General features: G+C 29.3%; 1 protein-coding gene across 1 annotated transcript; it reads right to left on the bottom strand.

The window, feature by feature from the left end:
• Window positions 1–6,393: 6,393 nt before the first annotated feature.
• LOC113376370 (WASH complex subunit 4-like) lies at window positions 6,394–11,081 on the bottom strand. The gene is made up of 18 exons (XM_026616277.1): window positions 11,027–11,081; window positions 10,693–10,895; window positions 10,533–10,629; window positions 10,283–10,470; window positions 9,999–10,220; window positions 9,670–9,918; window positions 9,429–9,611; window positions 9,256–9,354; window positions 9,032–9,183; window positions 8,552–8,837; window positions 8,229–8,487; window positions 7,988–8,142; window positions 7,629–7,808; window positions 7,316–7,559; window positions 7,023–7,240; window positions 6,776–6,956; window positions 6,516–6,709; window positions 6,394–6,447 (listed from the first exon to the last, which is right to left on the bottom strand). The coding sequence occupies exons 1-18, from the start codon at window positions 11,079–11,081 to the stop codon at window positions 6,394–6,396; spliced, it is 3,219 nt and encodes a 1,072-aa protein (XP_026472062.1).
• Between the last annotated feature and the right edge of the window lie 814 nt (window positions 11,082–11,895).

The raw sequence follows: 11,895 nt of genomic DNA, 5'->3' as shown, positions 1-11,895 counted from the left end.
ATATATATATATATATATATACAGGGCCGGATTTAGAAATTTGGCGCCCCGGGGCACTGACAAAAATGCCGCCCCATCCCTGAAATTTTACAACTTTTTTTAAAAGCAATCGCACTGCTTCAGCTGCGAGGGACAAAATATAGAAGCGCGTAAGCGCCGCGTTGCCATCTAACGATAAACAATGTTACAGAACTTATATAAATGTAAACAAAATTTATACTTATTATTATAATATCTTTAAAATATCTGATAATTTAATGTGCATATGTCTTATGATCACTTTTGTCCGCCAATGTTTCTTTTTCAAATTTTTTTATTGGATCATCGAAACCGCTAAACCTGCCCCCACAAATTTAAGCAGTTATTTATTCTGTAAATTTTTTTTGAATGTTATTGGAATATTATTTTTGGCATTTTGGCCCGTATTTTCTAAACAGTTGGACCTGCCTTGACCAATAACTAATCAGCACGTCTACTTATCAATAGGAATTGAATCATAAATCAGTTGATCCGTGTTCTCGCAATCGACTTGAATAATTAAAAAATATTAATTTGTATTGATTGGGAGATGTGCTGATTAGCTTTTGGTACAGGCAATTACGAAAAATGGTAATTGAGTTTCGATATTTCTTCTCTGAAACAGCTACGTAGCGCGATTGCTTTGCAAAAAGATTATAATTTTCGAAAAATTTCAAAATACAAAAATGTGTTTTAGAAGTCTTGTTTTTTCAGTTTTCAATAAAATTTAAAGCTCTTTATAAAATGTAATTTTCAGTACGGGATGTTTCAGTAATTTGTCTTAAGGCACAATGCCATGAGTCACTAGTTTAAATTTTTTTTGACGCTATAAGCTTGGAAGTGCACAAATAAGTCATTTTAAGAGGGTTCGAGAACTGAAGTACATATTTTTCTTAAACTTTCAGCTTGTTTACGGATCTTTATATTAGCCAAATTGTCAAATTTGATAACTTATTATCCAATTTGATAATTTACGTTCGGAGAGGTAGGCAAGGCAAAATAATAAATTTTAGTTATCGTTTATTTCAACCCAAATTTTGTATTGCAATCGTATTATGTTTTGTTAATTATATTTCTTGAAATAAAAAATGTTGTTAAAAAAAGTTGATTATATTGTATAGAATTTTTTCTCACTATCCAAATTTTGCCGCCCCCCAAAATTTGCCGCCCTGGGCAGTAGCCCCGATTGCCCCTACTGTAAATCCAGCACTGTATATATATATATATTAAATAAAATGAAAATCATATAAAATCGAGATGCTTTGATATGACGGGTGAACGACTGAATGATATCAATGGATGTCAAAATACTAATTAACGAATAGAATTTATTTATCGCTATACAGATACGTCATCATTGTATTTAAAACTTATACGTCATCGTTTTCTGCATAGATTACGATAAATCATAGTTGAGTCTAATATAAAAATGCCTCCTGTTATAAGATACGATTCCAAGTTCCAAGTTCCAAGTAGTTCCGATATTTACCCGTTTGCAAATTCTAAGAATGAAAGGGCACATACTACCACGTTTAAAGCATATCTCTCAATGCCTACACACATTTTGCTACCAGCATGCCACCCGACATTCAAACTTGTTGACCAACTCCGCCTAGCTATACAATTCTTACCGAACAGGATTGGATGAACTGAACTCTTTCAAATTATTACAATTATGATACAATATTCTAATTCTAATTGTTCTCTATTGGGTAATTAACTTTTCGTAGGGTAAGTTATAGTAATCGCAAAAAATAGAAAATGAAAATTTTTATAGATCTTTACGTTTCAGACGTTTCTGAACATTTTAGCATGCATTAGAAAAAATTGATGTATGTATGTGTGTATGTGTGTGCGGATACAAATTTTCGTCGACGACTCCGCGAACACGGATCAACCGATTTGAATAATTCAAAAAATCCTCGATTCCTACTGATAAGGAGACGTGCTGATTAGTTTTTGGCAAAGGCAGTTCTAGCCGTTTCGGAGATACGGAGCAAAAAGTGCCACAAATGGTATTTCAGTTTTTGAGATAACGGAGCGTTCGATTTAAATAATTCAAAAAACATTTTACTTGTTTTGACTAAATGAACAACTGATTTTTTGTAAAAGCAGGTCCAGCGTCTCCGGAGATACAATAAAAAAAGTGAAAAACAATGCCATTTGGCGGTCAAAAATAAACATTAGACATATGTACATCGTATTATCAAATATTTTATAAAGATTATAATAATAAGTACAAATTTTGTGTACATTTTTATTGGTTCGGTACCAAAGTTTGCATGTTAGACGACTACGCGGCGCTTACGCGCTTTGATATTACGACTCCAAATTAGCTATGCAGAGCGATTGCTTAAAGAAAATGTTCAAAATTTTCAAAAAAATTAATTTTTTCAAAAGTCAGTTTTTTTTCAAAAATTTCAAAATTTCTCAAAAATCGAAAATTTTCAGTTTTTTTCAAATTTAATTTCCCCGTACGGGAAGTTCCAGCAATTTGCCTTAAAGCACGATGCGATGCACCACTAGTTTATTGCATTTTAGAAAGAAGAAAATAAAATCATAAATTATAATAGTTATCCAGAATTATTTATTGGGTGTATGTTTTGATGAGGCTTGGATGACTTGGATATGTCGAGTTCAAAACCGCCTGGGTATAATACCGACCAAAACCTCCGCTTTTCTTTAGCCACGGGAACTGCCATTAGGCATTACTTCATGGGGGGAAGGATCTAGAATGCTATGATTCTCTCTCTTAATTATACTTTCCTCCTAATTAGTGCCATTCACTCTCCTTTATATGTAACACAAGTCTATGAACAAGCACACTTTTCTTCTGCGTATGTAGTAATGGTAATAACGGTGAAGAAATTGAGCAACTATAGTATTCGTATGATCTTCCAGTTTTAGAAAATGCTTAGCTTTATTACGGTGTATATATAATCCGTTGTGTAAGAATTTATTGCAGACGAACTGGTTTAAAAATCTGAACTCAAAAACCAGTTAAATACATAATAACACAGATAATGAATAAGTTATATTTTTATGGTAATTATAGAAGTAGAGAAAGATTATAAATAGTAAGTACATATTCCCTGAAAAATCGTCTTAAAGGAGTTTTACTGTAGAAAAAATTATTAAAATTTGTTTTGAATAATGAAAATGATTATATTTCAGTATTCTTCGTCATGTCGGATGCTGTATTGAAATAAGATGAAGCACACCTCTGCGCTTCTCACCGTGCACATTCCAGTTTCCAACGTGAGTAAATTTATTACCTTTTTCTATAAAATATGCGCTTTACCTCGTTTATCAAGTAGCATCTGCATTTGCTGATATAAATCAAATCATGCAGAAGAGATGCATATATATGTTATATCTCGTTCAAAACTAAGAAATGATTCGATTGATTCGAAGAAATGAATTGTCGAATCAACCCTGTTCGTGTCTGAGCATTTCTCCCCACGGTCTGCATATCTTCATTGATCGCATGCGGAATGCGCGCGCACCGTACGAGATTTTAGAATGAACAATCCCAGCGGCGTGCCGTTGGGCCGTTGGGCCGTTGGGCCGTTGGGCCGTTGGACCATTGTGCTATGTGCTGTCCACCGCCAGCTGTTCTAGTTGGTACACCGTCGATCTGGGCCTTTAGCCTTAACCTACCCTAAATTAGTATAACTCGAATAAATGACCTGACCGACTTTTGGCAAATAATTTGTAGTACAGCCATACGTTTAATGTCAAGCTTCTGGCTAAAAGACCTCTGTATCATTACTCTCATTCACAATTTTAGGGTATTCCTCTCATTCACAATTTCCGCAGCGTAAGTTATAGTAATTGCAAAAAAATCGTAAAGAATTTTTTTGCATATCTTTACGTTTCAAAGGGTTCTGAGCATTTTGTGAGTGAATTAATTGAACCAAATAGTAAATAAAATTAATAAAAAAGATTAAAACAATTCTTTTTAGTATAACAATGTTTGCTGATTACTTCTCAGTACCCTTTGATAAAAAATGATGCACTATTATGTATTTATTATAATATTTTATGTTATCTCACCGCTGCCACCAAATGAAAAGATATTAATTACTGGTTCTTTTCATTTGGTACGGAGACAATTTTTTGAGGACGTTTTAAAGATGAATGAAGAAACATTCGATTCCTATTGATAGAGAGACGTGTCGATTAGTTTTTTGAAAAGGCAGGTCTAGCCCTTTTTGAAGATGAAAATCAAAAAGTGCCAAAATGGTTATTCAATTTTGAGAGAACGGAGCGTCCGATTTGCTGATTAGAAAAACATTCACTTGTATTAACGGAATGAAGAATTGGTTAAATTTTTGGGATAGTCGGGTCCAGCGGTTTTGGAGATCTAAAAATAAAAACAAGTTAAAAAATGCCAAATAATAGTTAGACATATGCACATCAAATTATCAGATATTTTTAGAAGATTTTAGTAATAAGCACAATATTTGTTTCCTTTTCTATGGGCTCGGTACCATAATTTATTATGTTTACATATATACTTCAAAATCGAAAGTTTACATATATACTTCAAACAAATGTCATAGAAAATTTTTAAAAAAAGTCGATATTTTCAAATATTCTAAAATTTTGAAAAATTTCAAAAAATCTATCTTTTTAAAAAAAGACAAGTGTCCTACACATTTTTAACAGTGTCGTTCGAAATTTTTAAAAATGTTGAATCCTATTCAAGTCGGATCTTTCCAAATATTTCAAAATCTTCAAAAAATTTCTTTAATTAATATTAAAAAAAGACAAGTGTCCTAGACATTTTTAACAGTATGGTTCAACCGACTTGAATGGGATTCAAAATTTTTTAAAAAAAAGTCGATCTTTTCAAATATTTCAAAAATTTCAAAAAATCTAATTTTTTTTTTAAAAAAGACAAGTGTTCTAGACATTTTTACCAGTATGGTTCAACCGACTTGAATGGGATTCAAATTTTTTTTGAAAAAGTCGATCTTTTCAAATATTTCAAAAATTTCAAAAGATCTAATTTTTTTAAAAAAAGACAAGTGTTCTAGGCATTTTTAACAGTATGGTTCAACCGACTTGAATGGGATTCAAAATTTTTAAAAAAGTCAATTTTTCAAAAAAAAAAAAAGATCTAATATTTTAAATAATAGATTCTATTTTCAATAAATTCAAAATTCTCACAAATCTGATTTTCAAAAAAAAAAAAATACGGTACGGCAATAAGTTCCAGCAATTTATTTTAAGGCACGATGCCATGCACCACTAATTTGTGATAAAATCTCAGCTCCTAGAGTCAAATTAGAGTAGTTCGGTAGCAAATAAAAATCAGTAATATAACTATTCCAGTATTTATAATAATCGCAAACCGCTATAAGAATTAAAATAAAGTTCAGTGGTTTCATCTAGTCGGTGCAGCTTCTTCATATATGGTGCTGCTATCTTTAAGGCACTTCTATAGAAATTTTTGTGCGTATTCAGATTCTTGTTAACTTCTTCTCAAAGGGAAAGTGTGTTTTCACCAGAAAATCTGATTTTCTTTTATATGTTCTCAAGTCATTCTGAATAGTTTGACACCAGAATTGAACTAGTAACCTTAGCCTTAAGACAAGTTGCTCAAACTATTCGTACCATAATTTAAAATTTTAGAAAAAAAAATAAGAATTTTGGAATTTTTTGCAAAATTTGATTTTTTTTAAAATATTTTTGAAAAGTTGCTTTAGAGACGAAATATTGAATCTGCGCAATCTCTAACGGCTAAACATTATGAATCTTGATAAGGAACCCATATAAATGTGAACAGACATTGTACTTATTATTAAAATCTCTATAAAATATCTAATAATTTGATGTGCATATGTCAAATAATTATTTTTGACCGCCAAAAGGCATAGTTTTTAACTTTGTTTATTGTATCTCCAAAATCACTGGACCAGCCTTCCCAAAACAATTCTTTAATTTCCAAATGAAATACTTTTTGAATCAATCATTCAAATCGGACACTCAGTTCTCTTATAAACTGAATTGCCATTTTTGCACTTTTTGTCATGTATCTTCGAAACAGCTGGACCTGCTTTGAACAAAAACGGATTTCAAAAATTTAAAAGCGATTTGCCGAAACTTCACGTTTTTATGAAAAATCCTAAACAAATTTTAAACTAAATAAAATTGTAAACTATTCAAAATATCATAATGGAATTCAAAAAGTTAATATATTTGTAGTTAAAATAAATTCATTCTTACGACAAAATTGATAAAAAAATCGGCGTATATTTTAATTCTGTTTATTTACAAATTTAGATACATATTTTATAAATATATAACGTAACAATAATTATTATATTTAGACATTTATTTTAATGATGAGCATTTATTCTACTCTTATCACTGAAAGAATATTCTTGCACTGCTGAAGCTATAATAAAGTAATTTAAATTCCTGAAAATATAGAAATGTTTTATAATAACAACTTCATAAATTTTGTTAAAGATATATAAATAATTAACCTGTTGGAACAATTCAAGTCTCTTAGTAGTTAATGATAGGGTATGTTGTAATGTTTTATCATCTCTGCTAGCGTTAACTTTTTGTTGCGCTAAAATCTGTTTTTCCTGATTACACTTTTCACTAACTGATTGGAACCAATGAAGTGAATCCATTTCAGAATTTTGATCTAATAACTTCAAAATATATGCAAGGCCTAAAAATGTTTACATATAATATAATAGAACTGAAATATAAATAATTTTGTTCTATTTGATATTACCCATGGCAAAACCATCATCCGTAAATGCAGCACCAGACTTATCCTTCTTAGTTAATTTATCTTTAGCTGTTATTAAATGTTCAACAAAATTTATTGTAAGTGATGGAACAATAATATAGAAATTTCTCAAATGGATATTTCTAGGATTGCGAAAGACAGGAGCAAAAACATCTACTAAAAGCTAGAAGCAAATTTTATATATTTATACTATAGAAGTTGTTATTTTTTTTTTTTAACAAATTCGTACCTTAAAATATTCTGAACCTTCAGCAAAATTGCATGCTAAATTTCGTATATCTTGCTCCAAAACATGCGCAGCCTGGCATACTGTTTCTGATAAACAGTTCGCCTGACACAATTCTTCAAATGTTTTGTTTTCATCTAGTACTGGTAAAAATACACTAGCGTTAGAGCAGCTATGCAGTCCACCTGATCTTATCATTCGTACATAACCCATTGCATTTCCTTTAATGTAGATTTGAAATGAAATAAATAATTTTATATAAATTATGTATATCTTTAATGCTTTTGAAAAGTTACCTAAATGGGTTATTAACAATCTGAAGTGATCCAGATAGCTTTGACCAGTTGATGATATACCCAACTTTCGAATGGCTTTATTAAAGTTGTATGCCCTATCATAGCTGTACATGGGATTCGATTCCGTTTTATGCTCACGGAAATAACGTAAGTCTTTGAGCAGGCGAGATTTAATATGTTCGTCATACAAAAATTGCGAAAAAACAAAAAATTTCTTTTTCAAAAATTGATATGTTAGATTAATCTAGAATGCAAAATTTGTAGTAAATATGTTTGAAAATATCTAAATAAAAATTAATGAAGAAAAACTTACTGTAGTGTTCATAGTTCCAGTACCATGCGTTCTTATTGAGTTTGCAACATGTTGAATATTTATAGTATTTAAATGCTTATTATTACTCCATTTCTCAACAAATATTTGGTTATTTAGATTGTAAAGATACTTTGCAACAAATATATGCATATTTCGCATGATTTCCAACACATCCAATCCCTTTGAATAAATTCATAATTACCAATAAAGTACAAAAATATTCATCCCAACATATTTCATTTACTAATTTATTTCATTTATAAATATCTGAACCTTGCAACTTATTGTATTCATTATACTCTCCAAAAATATGCAAAGATTTTAGTATTCTATATTGTACACATAAAAATGTATCTTACTTGTTCTAAGGTTTGTGTTGGCAGATGATCTTCAATAGTATGTAAGAAAAATTTCTCATTTGCTAACCGTCTCATTTCCCCATAAGTTTTCCAGTCAAAGAGTACAACTGTTGTTAAATTATAAAACATGGAATCCAAATAATTCTCCACGTGCCCTTAAAATACCTTTTAGTTGTAATACATGTATTACAAAACTTTTGGTGTTAGTTGAATATTACCTATCACTAGGCAATATAAATACCTTTAATATCAATATATTTCTGGCCGCATAATATAGGATTTAGTTCCAATAAACTGTTACTAACTTCTGGAGTACCATCATCAAATGGGTTCATTAAACCTGGCTGTAAATGTGAGTGTATTTGAAGTCTCAAATCTGTTTCTACTTGTGAACATAAAGGTTCCAAAATCTTTTCATTTAATGATGAATCTATTGTTTTCATGTAGCTTTCCTTATATTCCTCAGATTCTTCAAAATCATTCAATGCTTGAAACATGTACTATAATTGATAAATGATTTTATTTGCATTGAACATTAATAATAACAGTAAATAAAGAACTCACATAAATTTTAGATATATCCATTTTATTCTCGTAAACATTACTAAAATATGCTGGCAGTATTGATTGATGCCAAAATAAAAAAGAACAATCTGTAGTATCATCCAAATATTCTTGAAAATTTTGTATCCTTTGTATATATTTTAGGTCTTTTATTAATTTACTCAAGTTATCATCATGAAATACTTGTGTTACATTAATGCAAGATAATGCCAGATGGGCAATTATTATTTTTCGTTCCGTACTTGGACCATGTAATGATCTCTCAAAAGTGAAAGTACGGCCAATACTTCAGGATGTTTTTTGACATAGGATTTTTCATTTAATAAAGCTTTCTGAAACAAAAGATTATAATGAATAAGTAGTTTGATAAATAATGGCTATAAAATATAATTACATACCTTTGTTATAGAAATTATATTTAATGACTGATATATTAAATAATGCATAATATTATGTATAAAATTTACAATTCGGTTTGAATATTTTGAAAATATTTGATGTACTGCCTTTAATAACTCAACCAGTTTGCAAACAGATAATAAGCATGATTTAGTCATAGGCTTATTTTGAGCCATATGTAAATTTGTGATTGATTTAATTGTATAGTTTAAATAACATGCGTGCGTAAGGCCCTGAAAACAAACATATTTATATATATAAATTAGTAATGCCAAATAAAGTTTCTCTTAAATTCACACACATACTTGCAGTAACAAATGTGTTCGTTGTGTCAAATGTTCTAATTTCAAATTATTTGCACCTTCCTGTAAAATTGCTGATATTTCTAAAATCCATGTAAATATCTGTAATTGATACGATATCATAAATTAATACATACTAATGTTATTATGGCGCATTTATAAAATTGATTATGTACTTGTAGTGCTGTGTTATGTGAATCTTTTAGTAAATTCTGTGTTTTGTTTTGTAAGTATGTTTGCTTTACTCTATTCATTTCTTGAATGAACCTCTGATCAAAACCTTTGATAATATTGGAATGCTGAGATAAAAATTGTTCAGAGCACCATACTATATTTCCAACTAGAGTAACACATGGGACCTTGAAATAGTTAATACAGTAATAAATAGAAAAATTAATCAAAAATAACAATATATACCTTTTTATTGACACCCTTCAAGATTTTAAAAAACTTCTTATCATTAACTTTAAATAATTTTATATAGAATATATATAAAACATTTAATTTCACCCACTCGGTAGATTTTTCAGTATCAATTAAATCAGGATCACATTTCTCTAAATCATTAATCAAAATCCTTATATATGAATAAAACCGTTTTTCTAAAACCTTATTTACTTCATTATTGCTTTGATACAAACAATGTACACACTTATTGATTGTACTCTGAAAGTCAAAAAAAGAATTCAGGTCAAATGCATTGTCAATATTAAATATAATGAATATATTATGCATAATATAACTACCTGTATAATGTTTTCGGAGAGTAATTGATTTTCTATATAGTTTAGAATTTCGTCTAAATTATCTAACACATTTAAATCTAAATTAAATGTAGAATGGCTTCTGTGTACTGATTTTACAGTTCTACGGTACATTTTCCAATGATCAAGAATAATGCTATTTTGTAAAATTTCTTCTATAGTAATTAAAACAAGCAACATATCACACATGTAATAAAAAATATCCTGGAAAAAACAAAATATTACATTTTGTGTTAATTGACAGTAATCCATGATTTTATACACACAATTTCAGTTGCTCCAGGATATGAAAACTGTGAAAGGTGATCAGATTTTGAAAGACAATTCAGTTGAGCAATTATCTCCACAACTACCGTTTGACATCGATTTACAAACACACAAAGATCATTCAATACTTTTAACATACTTTCTAATTTTGAAAATTCAATATATTCCTGAGTTTTTTCTTCCCCGGCTAAAATTGAAATTCATAAACAAATAAAATTGAATTAAATAAAGACTATTAAACATGCATACCTTCACCATATAGCATAATCAAGTTGTAATATTTATCTCTTGCTTCACAATTTAGTAACTTGATTTCCACACAGAGTGTAATGAAAGATTGCACAACCTATATGAGATTGAAAATTTACAAAATTGTCAGTAAAAATAGGTAATATTGTTAGTTTCTTACCTTATTCAGGATCGCATACTCAACTGGTAAAGAATTCATAGAAATGGTTTCATTCAACGATAAGTCCAGCTTAATAAGATTCTTATCAAAATCAATTTGAGATGTTGTGCTAAACTCCATCGCGTCGAGTATACTCTCCAAATCAGATTCATATCTTTCCAAAAATAATCCATACTGCCTTAATTGAACTTCACTAGTTATTTCTAGAAATAGATAAGTAAAAATATAGAAATAATAATAGTAAGGTAATAATATAGAAACAATATTAAACCAAATTAAATAAAGATTACTCTAATTAGTTATTGTTATTTATAGTAATAAAATTAAAACTAACTATGTATTTCATTTTGTAGAGTCGTTTTATGACTTGCACTTGAATTTGCTAACATTTTTAAGCATTTTCAATTTATTGTCAAAATTGACACTTCTTACATCAATTGTGAAGTACCTGCAGAATGATCTTTGTTTTGGTAATTCTCAAGTAGCCAACACAAGACAAAAAACTAGTTAACTTTTTGCATAGATTGGACTTCTCGCCTTCTCCATCTTTTCCCGATCTTGGAAAACCAATTGTACGTTATTGCGTTTTTGTGTATCGAAGATATAAAGTTTAGCGAAAGTTAAATATTCAAGAAACAGTATTCGGTAAGCATACTATTTTACTTTTAATAATTGGTATACAATTTTTGCTTTAATTACTTTAATTAGAAACATTATTTAAGATAGTTTTCTTGTACTTGCTCTATCCTGCAAAATTATTAATAACATTACCCATAATGCAATTTAACTTTTTTGCAATCGCTTTTGTTACTAAATAATATAATAGTTAAATGTTTTAATATTGAACTTAGTTTATTGTTCTCTAGTTCTTATATATTTTGAGGTAAGATCTTTCTTTTTATTATTATATAAAATTTATTTTAGTCGTCAGTTATCTGCATTTTTCTTCCAAGTCCTTTCATTGCTTCTACTTTCAATCATCTACATTATTTTTGTTCCTGGTCATTATTCTTATTGTTCCTAGTTTAATCAGTCCTTCTACTTTTAATTATTTGCATTATTGTTATTGCCTTGGTCCTTTCAGTTCTTTACTTCCAATCATCTGCATTATTCTCGATCTTGGTCCTTTCGGTCCTTCTACTTCCAATCATTTGCATTTTCTTCTTCCTAGTCCTTTCAGTCTTTCTATTTTACTTTGGACGA

This window comes from Ctenocephalides felis, unplaced genomic scaffold, assembly GCF_003426905.1.
Source record: "Ctenocephalides felis isolate EL2017-DRISC unplaced genomic scaffold, ASM342690v1 CF-g0.4_SCAFFOLD_01886, whole genome shotgun sequence".
In the NCBI taxonomy this organism is placed as follows: Eukaryota; Metazoa; Arthropoda; class Insecta; order Siphonaptera; family Pulicidae; genus Ctenocephalides; species Ctenocephalides felis.
Note: the sequence above shows the minus strand (reverse complement) of the source record. Positions and strands in the feature narration are given on the sequence as shown.